Below are 15,971 nucleotides of genomic sequence, written 5' to 3' on the forward strand. Positions count from 1 at the left end.
TTATGTCTGCTTGGGTCTCTGATTCGTATAATTTGAGTTCTGTTTAATTCGAAGATGAGATTAGGTGAAAAACAAAATGAAATAAGATTTGAATTTGAATTTTAATGGTATCAGTGCCTTGAGTAAAAAATAACTATTTAGAAATTTGAAAAAAAAACCAAATCAATAAAAAAATAATTTTCATAAAAAGTTTCTTTTAAGTATAAAATATTCACCCAAAACCCTCTTACGAACTTATAGTCATGAAAAGATTCGATTTTGATATATAACTTTTATTTGTTTGATTTTATTTTATATTTTCTTTTATATTTTCTTTAATATTTTATTTTTGGTTCACACCAAATAACAATTCTTCGAGGAAAAAAAGACACGAGGAATTTTTTTTAACATCATAATTTTATGGCGCTTTAAAACATTACAAACATCAAAATGATTAAAAAAAATGTGTGTGTTAATTTTTACCTGCAAAATCCAACAATAATTTAGAAGAACTAAACACACACTTATTTCACTTACACCAATTTTGTATTTATTTAAGTCACCTGCTCAATGTTTGAGGTGTAATAAATTTTAATAACTTCCTAAAACAAAAATATATTATCATTTTACAGTCAGGTATTGGTTAACGTCGCATGGGATATACTCTTTCCACCCATTAATAATAATGAGTGGAAAGAGTATATCCCATGCGACGTTAATCAATACCTGACTGTAAATTGTTTCGTCTTAATTTTGGGTTTTATTAATTACCCTCAAAGATCCTTTCTTGTACTCAATTAATATATTTTTTTTTATCAGAAAATTAAAGTATTTTTGACAAAAATATTCCATAGAAGAAAGTAAAACCAAAAAAGTATTAAAAAATTTATTGAAATTCACCTTACAAAATTATTTGAAATTTTAGATGAAATGTTCTTTGAAAAAATATTAATTTCCCAGACGAAATAAAAAAAAAATTTAAATGAAAATAAAAAACGAGCAAAATTAGATAATAAAAAGGAAATCCTCCTTCTGGAAAAAGTAATGAATGACGGGGAGAACCGTGAAAAAAATGGTAGTCTCTGTCGCAAACCAGCATGGATGGGAAAGAGAAAAGCCTGAGGGCTGTTCACTCCTCTGTCTGTCCATAAACACCATAATCCTGGTGGCATAATGATCACCTGGGGAGCCCAAAGTAGCCGGAAGGTGGGTTATTTTGTCAAGAGAGTGGCATAACGGAACCGCAGCGTGGACTTCCATGCGGATTCGCAGACTTTGGCACACTTCAATTATATCCAATATATAATTGCCCATCCGCGCAGCCGAATCTTTGGCGGTGTACCCAAAGACTTGTCTCTGCTGGCGTGATTGCAACATGAACTTTTTTTGCCTCGAGAGGGAATGGGGAATTGGGAACCGCAAGTTGACAGAGCGCGGTGGGGAAAGCCACAACATAACGAAGATTTGTCCGGATTTCAGGGAATCAATTAAGTGCATCGCATGGTGGCAGAGTCACAGCATGGATCATCGTGTGGTATGCAATTTGCCATCCGCTGAAGACTATAATTTTTATATCAATCATCATTCATATCCCCGCCGAAGAATATGCGCCACACATAAAATCAACAACAAGCTCCTCATTCACACAGGTATGGCGACGACGAAGGGGGCATTTTCTCTCAACGACACTTTGCGCATCAAATTAAAGAACATTATTCAGGTGACATGCTGCTGCTGTTGATGCTTCTGGTCTTTTGTAAAATATTTCAATCGATGATGAGGATTCAAAAAAAGGAGAAAATCGATTTTCATTTTCAATTGGACGCTCTTGACCCACAGAAGGATCAACAAAAGGTAACATTTCTTTTGTATAGAGCCCAGTGATTTGGAAGAAAATATACAATACAAGTGGATTTCTTATGCTTTTGATCCGAATGCGCGCACCGAGAGAAGGTTTCTCTTTTGTTCGCGCGATTGTGACTTGCAATAATATTCAAGGATGGCGCCATATAACCACTAGTTATCCTCCCCTTCGTCAAAACTGCACCAAAATTTTTTTCTTTAGCACCTAAAGATTACTAAAAAAAAAAAGTATAAAGAATTACTCGCAACCTCACACTTTTCAAATTCGTAAGTTGTAATGAAGAAAAAGAATGCTATATATGATGAGGTTGTAATTTAATTTTATCGGTTTGTTGTAATTTTATCATCATCCAGAAGCGAAAATGATGGACAATTAACAGATCAGTATAATTTGAGTATATACACATAACTTAATCGAGCAATTTAATCGGTATCTTTATTTGTCTGGAGAGTCCAATACGAAAAAAAATAAATGTAATATTTTTGTAGAAGAAATGATTCTTATGTTTACATGTGGTTTATGTTTCTTTTATGAGAAATATCGTTTAATACAATTTTTGCGTGAGTATTTCGATTAGAAAAAATATTTTTTTAAGTAAATAAGGGATGGAATTGTGAATGATTAAAAGAAAGACTTTTTTGACCTACAGAAAAAACCCAATGAGGTTAATTTTAAAAAAAATCATTGAAATACGCTGAAAATAACGGCAAAAATTTCCTCAAAGAATACATTTTTCCATACAAAATCGGATTGACTTCTTTACTTTTAAGTTTTAAAAGCCATGACTTTTTTTTAATTTTTATCATATGAGAATTTCTAATTAATTACATATAATATTTAAATATTTGAAATCATTGATTCTTTTTAAGCTTTCAAAGTAAGGTACATAAAAAACTCTAATTTGTGCCATTTCAAGCTTATTTATGAATTAAAAATGTTTAAGAATTTATGTAATCCTTGCACGAAATTCTTATACATTTTTCTAAAATATTTTCTTCCTATGCTTAAAATATATAATTGATTGCATAATTATGCATTATAGTAAAACCGAGAAAACTTACCAATTAATCTATATTTTCCTCTGTTTTCCTTCGAAAAATCTATTTTCTTACCTTTTCTCATTTTCAAAAAATTTAAAGAAAATAATATTTCAGATAAACTAGACAGAACAGATCAATAGCATATAGCTGAGCTTTCTATGCAAGTTCTCAAGCTCAATTGGTGGTTGTGGAATGTGCGCAAGAACCAGTAGCTCCTGTGAAAATTATTTCATCTTCCACGATTACAATTGAAGGAGATCCAAATCGAGGAGGGGGAGCTTACACAGATAGCAACAATGGAAAATTGATTCAACTCCCAGAACTGTTATTATCGTATTTCTATTATTCCTCACCGGCAGGTCAGACATTAACGTATACCGCGCGCTTCGATATGTGCTGATGTCATGCTCACATCTCGAAGGGAACCAGAGGCCGGAGAAGCACCACATGTCATAGGCGATGAACTTGTAGAAATCTTCCGTGCAACACCTCTTTCTCACCTGACACCCTCATTTGCGATTCTCCCAAAAGAGACAGGTATTTATGTATGTAGGTATGTAATTTTTAAACTCTGCTCAATGTGGTGTGTGGAATGAAGAAAAAATGCTTCTCTTTTGTGGGAAAAACTTTGTAAGTTAAGCTCAAAACCAACATTATGCTACAGGTGGTGAAAGGTAGATGATGTTGTATGTGGAAAGAAATTCAAAGTAAAATTCGTTGAAATTGGTCTTTAATAAATATATTTATACCTATTAAAAATTACTTGTTGTGGTATATTGAACAAAATTTTTCATTTAAAACTAAATATTTTTCTTCAGGTGTAATTCAAGATTTTATCTAGATCAATTAAGGATCATCTAACAAACTGATTAATATTTTAAAGCTCTTTATAAAAACAACAAATATCTTGTAAAAAAAATTCTTAATTATAAAACAATCATAAAAAATCTTTTACAAATGAAATTAAAAAAGGAAATTCTTTAAAATTAAAATCAGCCCATTGAAGAAATGTTGGAAAACTCTGTGTAAGATTAAACCCACCTGTTGAAAATCAACACGAACAGAGACGAAGAGAGCCAATTGAGAGAGAATGAGAGTCGAATAAGATACAAACCTGCTTCGTCTCCCATTTATTCCATTGAATTCAAGCGCTATACACCTTCTGTAAAAAAGCAAAGCTCCTAACAAAGTGATAATTTCTTTAAAGAACCCACAACTAAGGACCAGCTTATTCTCTTAATTGGACTCTAAAGCCAAAATATTTGCTTGTCTGCAAATTATTCTTGCAGCAAAACTGCGATAGTTTGTGATTTTGTGGATTCTACTTGCTACAATACATTTTTCGCTTAGTCAGTGATGTAGTGAAAATGATTAGAAGTGTTACTGGGAAAGCACCTGCTCAAGTCTAAAAAGTGAGTGAGATTACAATGAAAGTCAACGAAAAAAGCAGCAAAACGTGACGGTTTTAAGTACCTTTTGTAAAACCTGTGATGGATGTTTTACTGTTTTTAGAGAAATTCTTCCCGTGAAATTGATTTTAATTTTGGGTACTCAATACAACTTCCGTGCTCACCTTTTACTTCGTTCTGCCTTTGCTACGTGCCTCACACCACCAAAAGTGTAGCAGATTTTCTTTCACCGTCTCAAGAAGCGTCTGAAAAATAAACACGGTCTTTGCCATCCAAAATCATGTGACTGCCAGACTTTAATCTCCAAAAAGCCAGTTTGGCATCAAATGAGACAAGATCGTTAATTCTGAAGAGCAGCTGGAAAAAACTGAGAATAATGAGTTAAGCAATAGCGGTAGAGAGCTTCTCTCGCTCATCAAAGCCGCCTATATAGTATGTAGGTAGTTGCAGTCAACGTTACTAAAGCTGAATTAAGTGGTAATGACAGGGTAAACAATTTAAAGGAGAAAAAAAAGCTTTGTAGTACAAAGAAAGGGCAACGAACCAACGTTAAAAATTTAAGAAAGAAAAAGGTGACATTTTTTGCATTTATCCAAGTAAATCAAGGTGGTGCAATATATTCCAGCATCGCTAAAGTGGCTGGAATTGAAATAAAATGGGGAAACGATACATATTCTCTCTTGGATTATGTAAACAAAATACAATATAATATTTTTCACGATATAGATAGGTGTAGAAGAGATGTGGGTCAAAGAGGCTGCTTCATGCACGGTTTTTATTATTAAATATTGGACTTGATTTATATAATTTTACCTTTTATTAATTAACAGTAGACTTCCTTTAAAATTATTGCTTCAGCTTGTTAAACATCAATTCAATGAGATATATAATCTAACCCGGCGCCTCCACTGCTCTATTTTACATCTTCGTTTCATTTAAGAACAATATACAAGGATTTTTAATACCAGGCGTCTCCACTGTTCGATTAAAGCTTGTTATTATTATTAAAACACCAAGTCTAGTTAATAAAAATTAATTAATATGAAACCAGGCGCCTCCATGTCAAAAATATTTTTTAACAAAGTGATAGAGACTCGAGGACTCGGCGTCTCCACTGCTATTGAAAACTATTCGTTTTGTGTCTACCAGGCGCCTCCATGTTTATGTACAAGGCGTAATGAAGTTTCTTATAATATTTTATTCAGAATAAATTGAGCAATAATGTCTGAAATGTGTCAATGAGTCATTCACGATCGTTTTTGGCGTATAAAAGGAATAATGTGCATTTGATCAATTAATTCGGATAAATCCGTAAAAATGCATAAATCTGCAAGGATTTTTCTTCCGCGCATGAAAGACTTCTGTAAAAATGACAAAAACGAATTAAAAGACCTAAATTGAGAAAGACAGAAAAAGAAAAGTTTTTATTCAAAAACGTTTGTCTCTTGTGCATTGTTTAGGATCACATCTCAATGCGATAAGAGTCTGCTTGAAGCACATTTCTGCTTGACTGCAGTGTGTGTGCAAATCGAATAAATCTCTTCTCTGGGTGGCATGTTTGTTAAGTTTTATCGCGATCAATTGAGAGAATTATTTTTATAGCGTAGTTACTTTATTGAATATCTTTTCATGCGAGAGTGCTAAACAACCAATTTGGTGGGAATTTTTTTTATTTTGGAAGTACGCCTAAAATAGCCCGGAAAGTGTTAATAATTCATGATATACATTTTTATTTGGATGACTAAGTGCGCCTTTGTACTCAAGCAGAACCAACATTCAGTGATTTATTTCAGATAAATTTAATTTCTTTTTTTCCTCATTTGCGTGTTGAGAAATTATATATATTGGTTTTCCCGTAGTGGTGTCGCTAAAATGGAAAATTTTCATATTGCAAAATTGAGATTGATTGTGCAAATTAATGGGGACAATTGAACTCAATTTCCACGAAGATATGGATTATTTATTTTTCACATTATAACTTCCGTGTCTTGCAATAAAAGTTGTAATGAATTAGCATCTCACGATAAGTGAATTTCAATATTAAAGCAACATATTTTCTTTTTCACCTTCGTTTGTCTGCGGGTGGACAGGGCAGCAGAGTAATGTGACATTGACGCAGCCACTTTTCCATGTATCCGGAGAAAAATGTAGCCAACAGTATACGCGTGTGAATTTTATCTCACAAGAGAGAGACTTGAGTGCGATAATCGCGTGGTATGGACAGATAAGAAGTTGGTTCGTGGAGAAAAACATTTGTAATATAAGGCAATTTGAGGCATTTCGATAAGATTCGTCAATCGTCGCGGGTGCTAAGCTGTGATCAATGCAAGGTGGAAGTTTTTGAGGAAGAAGCCCTTTTAATTGGAATACAATGGCTGACTACATCAGAGTGTCTGACGATGACTGCGCCATACCCACATTTATTGCTGATGATCGTTCTCCAGACGACGAGCCACTCCTTACTGTAAGAAATCATTTTTTTCCACAATCTTTCCTCATGTTCTTGAGACATTTCTTGCTCTAATTTCCTCATTTCATTTTCCATGTAGCCAAATGGAAAAGACTACCAACACAAGTGCTTGTATGGCCAGAAAGGCTTCAAAAATCCCACAACGGATATACAAAGCCTCAGAGCTAAGAAGCAGCTACTTATAGCAACGATCATCTGTACATTCTTCATGGTAAAAAATAATCAACAATACATAACTCCCTTTAATTTCTTTATTCACAAAACATCAGAAAAAACTGAAAGAGCAGATATGCTCCATTGCTTATTAATTACATAAATACATAAAGCGGAATTTAGTGAACGCGAGAAAAGTTAGATAAACATTTCCTCTTATCAGTCGTTAAAAATCGCCTTGAAATATGATTTTTATGTGCGGGATTTAAATGTTTTGTAGCCGATAAGTCTACTAGAATTAGTTTTTTTTTTCAATTTAATTACATTCAGACGGAATTAATAGGTATTAAAAAAAATAAAAAAAAGTTCTTCGTGGGTATTTAAAAAATAATAAAAATAAATGCCACTGTATTGGTTCTAGAAGATAGTCCTTGTTAGTCCCCCTTAAAGATAAAATTCTATCACTAAGTTATTCAGATCGTAATCCATATAAAACAATATTGAAAAATAAGATAAGATACTTTCCCGCACGTTTACCTCTTGATGAGTTGTCTTCAATTCATTTTATATTGAAAAAAATTATTATTTTAAAGAAATTATATAATTGATTGGTTCTCACCTGAAGTAGTGTGTTAACAACTTATTTTATTCCATTGCTATTATCAATTTTGTAAAATACAGAAAACACGCATATCTGCACACAAAATGCTCGTTTTTCCCCATTCCACACTTTTTGGAATTCTTTTTGTATTAACTGCGAGAAGCAAAAAATATGAGTTAAATTCTTTTTTCTACACTTCCACGCGTGAAAATGAAATTTCAGATGGAATTTTTTAACGATATTATTGTTTACAAAGAAAAATTTGCACAGTGTTGGAGAAAATTATGGAAAGTGTTTGAGAAATATTGCAATTAAATTTTGAAAAGTGAAAATAAGTAGAAGAGTGAGAAAAGAAGAAGGATTCAGTTTCATTATTATATATAAAAAAAAATCTAATGAAATGTTAAAGAAATAGCAATTACTTTATGATGATGATAAGTGTGTCAGTTGAAGGGATTGAAAATGTGAATTCTATATATTATCCTTAGTGGATTTAAACCTCTTTAGATTTTCTAAACTGTTTTAGCTCATATTTAAAACTAAAGCCTTTAAACTTTGTTCCTCATTCTGAAGAATAAATATAAATTAAAAATGATTAAAATAATCAGATAAACATAAATAATTATTGATATCAAGGTTTAAGCCCATATATGGTTAAGTTTTAATTCCGAGGCAAATTTTTAACCTTTTCAATCACTTTTTTTAGGCAAAATTTATAATTTGGATTTTTTAAATACCTACGAGACCCTGAAAGATTTTTTTTATTCTTTAGGAAAATCTTTACTAATTTATTTTAAAAAGTTCCAAAAACAGAATAGAAAATTTCAGGATTTTTCCTCTAAATAGCATAATGATGATTAAATAAATTTAATTAAACCTAAGTCCTTGTGAATTTAGTACTTAGCTCTTCCCTTTAAAAATAATTCTCTGAAAAATAATAAAATTAATTAATTCTCTTTAAAAAAAAAAGATTGCAGAACTGATCGGTGGATACCTGGCAGGGAGTTTAGCTGTGATCACCGATGCAGCCCATTTGCTTTCGGACTGTATCAGTTTTATTGTGGCCCTGTGTGCCATTTGGCTGGCAAAACGTCCTGCCGATGAGCATATGTCCTTTGGCTACAAGAGAGTCGAAGTCGCCGGCGCTGTGACGTCCATCCTGGGGATTTGGGCACTAACCGGTGTACTCATCTACCTCGCCATTGTGCGCATCGTGAATTGGGACTTTGACATCGATGCTGACACCATGATCATCATCTCTTCCGTCGGTGTGGCCTTCAATGTTGTGTAAGTAATAGCCTTGATGACTTTGGGCGTGTATACGCTAATGGCACTTTCACATTGCTTATTGGCATTCAGAATGGCAATTGTGCTGCACGGATCTTGCGCCAGTGTACTCCATGCCCATTCCCATGGCTCCCATGGCTCCCACAGTGGCTGTGATCATACCAAAAAGACACCAGCGGAAGTACATCGGCACCAGCACAATGGTACTCTGCCAAATCCTCTGAATTTACACAGTAGTTCCCTCATAACGACACACAGTCGACACAATTCCTTCAGCAAGGCATCAGGATGCAATGGGGTTGCATCAGGAGGACTTGATGAGGTGATTGATTTGCAGGCTGCGGAGGTTCGAAGAGGGAGCTATGATGCCGCCTTGACAAGGTAAGAATTTTATTATGAAAATCAACATTTTATCCTCAAATTTATACGAATTTCCTTGCAGACTCTCATCGCCTCACAATCATGATTACATGATCCTGGAGCAAAATGGCTCTCTTCAGAGGCACAATGATGACGATGAAGTGGCTGTGAGGGATGAAGAGAGTTCATCTGGTAGCAAAAAAACCAAGAACATCAATGTTCGTGCTGCAATGATCCACATTATTGGAGATTTCATTCAAAGCATTGGCGTTCTAATAGCTGCGATAATTATCAAGATTTTTGTAAGTTTTTCAAAATTATTCGTTGCAAAACAATTTAAATCATTTAATGAAATTTTCTTTTAAATTTTCCAGCCCAGTGCTAAAATAGCTGATCCAATTTGTACGTTTATCTTCTCAATAATCGTCATGTTTACCACCTTTCACATAATTCGGGACGCAGTGAGAGTCCTTCTAGATGCAGTACCGAGAAATATGAGTCTGAACAGGCTTGAAAGTGAAATCTTCAGCCTCGATGGAGTCAAATCTGTTCATCATTTGAACGTATGGAGCCATAGTATGGATTGGCACATAATGTCCGTCCATCTTGTTATAACATCAAGTGCTTTAACATGAGACTTGTGAATTTTACAAACAAATCAAGAATTTTTCTAATTTCGTCCCGAAGCAACAGTTGTGGCTGTATCTTTGATCTTTTCACCTTCAGGAAGTTCTCGTACCAATGAGAGGAGCTTTTCGAGCTTTTGTGCTTCGAGCGTTGCCTGATCCATCCATTGTTGCTTCTTCGGCGGTTTCACCTTCAAACGGAGATTCGGTGAGAGTTTGAGAGAAATTGTTGTACCCCTAAAATGAAATTATTTTGTGAGCTAAAAGTCTGGACTTTAAAAAGAAAAAAAAATCGTCTGACCAAAATTAACTGATTTTTTTAAAGATCCGCGAGCTTATGGACATGCACTGAATAGTCTAGCATTAAGTACCAAATTAAATCTCATTACAATCATTAATTTTTTAAAGAGACTGGGGTACAAGGTTAAGGTAACATAAAAACTTCCCACTAATAATATCATTTATAGCTGTTTACGGACTATAAAATTTAGTCTTTTAACTTCTTTACGCCAGACATTTAAAAATTTAGTTTAAATTCTCTCAAAGAAAAGAAATTAAATTTCTTACTTGTCATCCCCGACAATGATGAAAGGAAGCTTCTGGTTGAAGGCTAATCTTGTGAGTTTATTCCTCTTTTTGGACACAACAGCTTGGATGCAAATGGGTTTGTATTTGTTGACATTCAAGTCGAAGACGAAAACCTATTTTAAGGAATTTTAATTAATTTTTTAAACATTCTTATGATTTTATTACTTTTTTTTTTACCTTTCCTTCGGTGGTAACTGCTGCAAATACTGTACTAGAATATGGCGCCCATTTAACATCTCCAACGCTTGCAGCTAGGTCAAAGATGAAGAGAGGCTCTCTGGAATAAAAATAAAAAAATTTAGCCAAATATGAAAAATATTCGAAAAAAAAATCAGAAAAATTCGTACTCCCGCATATCCTCCCAGACTTTGATCCTCCAATCTCCAGAGCAGGATGCAAAAATATTGGAGTTGTACTTGTTGAAATCAATGCGATAGATTGGAAGATAGTGTGCCTGGTAGGTCATCAAATACTTCGAACTGTAGGCTGTGCTACATTTAAAAATGAGTCCTTCTTCTGTTCCTACAAGAAAGACCTCAGTGTTGGTTGGATGAAACACCATGCACGTGGCGCAGCCTTTTAGTCGAATATCCGTTCCGTCGGGACATCCTCCAAGTTCGCGATTCAGATAGAGCGTCATTATTGGTGTGATGGCGAGTTTATTCTGCATGAGGACCCAGTTGAAGACTCGTCCGTCTGTTGAGGCTGAATAGAAATTTAGCTCTCCATCCGTCATATCTGGTCCCCATTTGATCTCTGACACACATTCCAGATGCTTCCCATTGACTCCCTGCGACATGTACATGGGTTCACGCGTATTAGTTTGAAGGTTGTAGACGGCAACATTACCATCGTACATCCCTAAAAAGTAAATAAGAATTAACGAAAGAAAAATCTTAACTTTGAAAATTAATTGAATCTTACCGATAGCCAAGAGATAGGGATACTTGGTATGGATATCACAACACATAACACCGCTCTCTGTCCAAACTTTAAGGTAATTAAAATGGAATTAGTACAGTGAAGATTAAAATTAAAACGAATCATTGAACTTACTGCGATAATCTGGAAATGAAGGATTCTTCATAGTGAAGAGGCAGACAGATCCTTCAGCTGATTGCTTCACAAAATCCACTGAAAGAGAATTTTAAAAATCTTTAAATTATTAAGTTATTTTTAAAACATTTAATTTTTGTCAAATATCAATTTAAAACTCCTATTTTTTACTTTAAATTTTTAACTACCAAATTGTAAAAGTTTTCCATTCATTCTTCCAACATTATGTATTTTGCTAAATCTCCCATTTATTTTGCTAAAGCATATTTTCTGTCTACTACTGAATGTAATTTGCATTTACCTCCCTAATTATCTATCTAATTTACATGAACATGCTACACTCATACTCTACTTACTAGAACCAAAGCAGACGGCATATAAATCGTAGTAGAGCGTATTGAAGCAGAGGTCAGTCACACTGAGTTTCTTGGTCTTTTCGTAGGAAAATTTCCACAATGGCAAAAGGGTTCCCTCTTCCTCTCTAAATTCATCTGAAGGATCTTCCCAATATCTATAATCTATCAGGAAAAATTATCTCATTAGTTAATTTCTATTTTTTCTCCACTGAAGGATAGTTAAATGCAAACCTTGAGCTATTTCATCGTAAATATTCTGATTGACCATCCTTTCGAGAATCTGCCAGCTTTGGAGATACTTCCGGTTGAGTTGCTCTGAAGCTTTCGTTTTGTCTTCCTTTTTCTTCGATTCATCCTTCTTCGGTGTTGGCTTCTTGGTGTCCTTCTCACGCTCCTTCTGCTGCTGTGCATAGTCTTCAGCGTAGGAATCGTAGATGACCCACTGAAGAACATTCCCACCGAAAGTAGATCTTGGCGGTGGGATTGTTTGCGTCTCCACGGTCTAGAAAAAATTCAAAATGTTGCAAAAAGACTTTAACAAAAAATTAAATTATTCTTACGCGATATGGATTGTTGGTTGTTAAAGCAGCCCTCTCGCAAAAATTAAATTGATTAATTAGCTTCTTTTTTGGACCACCTTGTCCACCAGTTGGATCATCATCCAGCACTTCATCTGCAATTAAATCAATAATTTTCATCAAATTCTACACAAAAAAGATAAAAGGAAAATCCTCTGAATGATTCTCGAGTCACATTAAAATCCCCAAAAAAGAGAATGAAGCATGAAGCAGAACACGTGTGACACAGATGAATTGATTAAGAGTGATAGAGAAGCATTTACCATCAGCTGCTTCGCCATCTGCACCATCAGCATCAGGATCCACCTCCTTATCTACCTCCTGAATGTCCTGATCCACAACAGGAGTCTTCTCTTCTGTCTTCTCAGTTTCTTCCTCAACTTCTGTATGCAAAAGAATTTTCGAAAGACGAGCATGCAAAAGCTTGGATTTTATATACAAATTTTTAGACATAAAAAATTATATATACATATGGTATGAGTATTTAGGAAGAAAAGCTCAAGACGATAAAATGGAATTAAAAGGAAGAGAAAAGCAATTTTGGCGCTTTTTTGATTTTTTTTCCTTTCAGATTATAAAAAGAAAATTCATTGAAAAATTTTACTTTGCTGTGATTTTCATGAAAAAAAAAATAATCGGACTTTTTATAGAGGAAAATTTTCACAAGCTTTCATTTCCGAACCTTCAAAAGCTTTCTATTAATAAATAAAAATGAATGAGAAATAGCTTATTTGTTAATTAACTTACTCCAATGACGCACAGAATTTTATTGAAATAATAAATTTGTTTAGTTTTCTGATAAACTTTTCCAATGCGTGATTAGGAATTGAATGGAAAGCTCATAAACATAAAAAAATATAGGCAAAGTTTAAGCTCCCGACAAACATCAAAGTCCTTGTAGTAAATTAAATACGATTTTTCCTACCCTTATTCCCTAATGAATTATTAAATTGATTCGCATATTTTACATAAAATATTGATTTAACCCTTTCAGGTTCATATATTTTCATTGCTAAATTCTGTTATTGCCCTAAAGAAAACAAAAAACTAAAATTACCCTATCACACATTTTCCATTTCGGTTTAGAAAAGGGTAGAAGTGGAAAATATTTTCCACAAAAATTTTGGGGGTGAAAAAGCATAAAAAAGTTCCAAACTAAATTGTACTTTGTGGGGTTTTTGAACTTGATGAAAATCACAGCATTATATTAGGGGAACGTGGCCCAATTCGGACCCCCTAAATTCTGTTTCAGAAGGATTGGAAAAAGTCCTATAAAAAGGAATTAAATCTTCCCAAGTGTGGTACCATTGGAAAGGTTATTTAATAGGCTAACTTTGTTCCATAGATGCAAACATTCTAACTCTTACCTGTTCTGAGAAATAATGTAATTAAGAAAAGTTGCTAAAATTGCACTTTTTCACCACGGTGTTCTAATTGCGACCCCCCGAGTGTTCCAATTGCGACCCCCTGTTTTTGCCGTAATTTGTGGGTTTTTCACTAGTAGATCACTTTTATCACTACTATAAATAGGAAAAACACCATGAATTACCCGGAAAAGCCGGAAAATCAAGAATTTATTTTCATTTTTCCCCACATTTGTTTTGACATTTCGCCCTTGAGGTGACTACACACACTTTCACACACACTGACAATTGCGCACTCACTGACGTAATTCCCAGATAATCCACGAAAATTCTTCTGAGGAATGCGTAAATTACACTAACTGCACTCCCCTTTGGCTGTAGGAACATTTTCACTGCGAAAAAACTTTCAAGAAACGTGAAAAAATATTGATTTTCCCGAAATCAAAACACAGCGCGGTCTGTGTGAGAGAGACACTTCCACACCACTACACGCATGCGCGACTGCTTTACCGTGGTGAGTGGTGGAAATAGACGGTCCGAATTGAAACATTTTGGGGGTCGCAATTAGACCATTCTGCATGTATTACATTTATACTTAATTACTTAAAATACCTAAAATCTTTCAAGAAATTGTAAATCAAGTAATAAACTAGACCCTCTAAGCTACAGAAACGCGGCATAATATGAGACATAATAGTGGGAAAAAAACTCATATCAACTTCGTTTCTAAAATCAGAAAATGTCGGCCAAGTGCTGAAAATTAATTTTGATTTTTTATTAATCCTGTTGTGTACCAAATTAATTTATTTTAGGCGCTAACATTACCTTACTATAATATCTTCATAATGTAGTGAAACTAATTTTATAATATTTCGTCATTTACGAGAAAAAGGGGCGGTCGCAATTGGGCGGCGGTCCGAATTGGGCCACGTTCCCCTATGTATAATCGATAAATAAATTAGAATTTGTAAAAATATTTCTTGAGATATCAGGCGCTTTAGAGAAGATTAAAAGACATTGATAGAGAAAATAATTTAAGAAAAAACTCATTTAAATCTTATCAAATTATACCATCTTCCCCCATTGTAGCCAATTGGGCTTTTGCCTCTGCGGATTCCAAATGGAGGGAGGATCCTTCAAATTGAAACAGGGTCACCGTATTCCCCACAGTTGGAGCCTGGAACACCCACAGAATTTTTTTTAACTTTTCTCTAAAAAGAACTTTTTTAAGGACACTCACAGTGACAAATCCTCCATCCTTGAAGCTGTAGATAACGAGATTCTTCACAATGTTAGTATTTTCTGTTGTTAGCAACTTTGGAATCTCCTCACTCAGCTCAGCTTCTGTGAGGTCCAGCTGATCTTCTGGCCTCTGCAGCTGCCGTGACTTCATCCAACTCTCATACTCATCATTCCCCGAAACTTCTCCCATTTCCTTGCCCAACTTCTGCTGACTCGGCGTTTTATTCTGAGATTTTTGGACCATTTTCATTAGTTTTCTTTGTTTCTTTTATCGGGAAATTCACTAAAAAGGATCTGCTGTTAAACTCACAAGAGATGCTGCATTTGAGGATTTTTCCTCAGTGGGTGAAGACATATTTTTATTTGTGTGGGTGGTTCAGTATTTTTGTACAATTTGAGGGAATTTTCTATGCCACTACTAAGGAAGCACTAAAAAAGCATGCAGATATCACAATGGACGCGGGCAAACTGAAAGCCCAGGTGCAAATAAAGTTTCTGCAGATAACATTTTGCATTCCAAAAATATGTAGGTAAATAAAGGAAAATGTTTATATTGCATTTTCAAAGACGAAGCGGGAAAAGCAGCGGAAAAGCAAGCAAGTATGTGGGGTGAAAGTTAACAATTTCCATTCAAACGAGTGTAATTTATTAGATCTATGAGTTAACGTGGTGAAAAGTTTCAAAGTCCCCCGCTTACCCCCGTGTACATCCTCTCGAGACAGCAAATTAAACTTTCATGCCGCGTGACTTTAAAAACTTTGTCGCCACCCCATCGTACAAATGCGCGACTCTGCCACACACGAGACACCGGAAAACACGAATATATATAGGTAGCTACCACAGGGCGGCTTTAAGCGGAAGCCTAGGAGTCTAGAGTATGGTGCGCTTGCAGGGAGAAAAATTGCAAGTGCATGCAAATGGGAAACTAAACGAGGAAAATATTCCTCATTGAAATATCTCTTAGCATGAATATAATAAAAATTCCAAAACTATTTTCC

The 15,971-nt window shown here is 34.5% G+C and overlaps 2 protein-coding genes across 6 annotated transcripts; one reads left to right on the forward strand and one right to left on the reverse strand.

Annotated features, from left to right (window-relative positions):
• Positions 1-3,986: 3,986 nt before the first annotated feature.
• LOC129786213 (proton-coupled zinc antiporter SLC30A2-like) lies at positions 3,987-9,821 on the forward strand. Of its 5 annotated transcripts, none has more exons than XM_055821071.1 (7): positions 3,987-4,295; positions 6,383-6,756; positions 6,842-6,973; positions 8,487-8,803; positions 8,876-9,184; positions 9,246-9,465; positions 9,538-9,821. In XM_055821071.1, exons 2-7 carry the CDS (start codon positions 6,664-6,666, stop codon positions 9,796-9,798), a joined length of 1,332 nt encoding a protein of 443 aa, XP_055677046.1. In that variant the 5' UTR covers positions 3,987-4,295; positions 6,383-6,663; the 3' UTR covers positions 9,799-9,821. The 5 variants fall into 5 exon arrangements, with proteins under 5 accessions (XP_055677046.1, XP_055677044.1, XP_055677042.1 ...); XM_055821069.1 differs by lacking the exon at positions 3,987-4,295 and adding an exon at positions 4,820-4,864; XM_055821067.1 differs by lacking the exon at positions 3,987-4,295 and adding an exon at positions 5,762-6,294.
• On the reverse strand, positions 9,777-15,443 carry LOC129786211 (dynein intermediate chain 2, ciliary). Its single transcript, XM_055821065.1, has 13 exons — positions 15,284-15,443; positions 14,972-15,199; positions 14,803-14,908; positions 12,631-12,750; positions 12,350-12,462; positions 12,021-12,291; positions 11,790-11,951; positions 11,434-11,511; positions 11,302-11,367; positions 10,725-11,238; positions 10,555-10,654; positions 10,357-10,490; positions 9,777-10,026 (listed from the first exon to the last, which is right to left on the reverse strand). Exons 1-13 carry the CDS (start codon positions 15,326-15,328, stop codon positions 9,834-9,836), a joined length of 2,130 nt encoding a protein of 709 aa, XP_055677040.1. The 5' UTR covers positions 15,329-15,443; the 3' UTR covers positions 9,777-9,833.
• Between the last annotated feature and the right edge of the window lie 528 nt (positions 15,444-15,971).

The sequence above is a fragment of the Lutzomyia longipalpis genome, chromosome 1, assembly GCF_024334085.1.
Source record: "Lutzomyia longipalpis isolate SR_M1_2022 chromosome 1, ASM2433408v1".
Taxonomy (NCBI): Eukaryota; Metazoa; Arthropoda; class Insecta; order Diptera; family Psychodidae; genus Lutzomyia; species Lutzomyia longipalpis.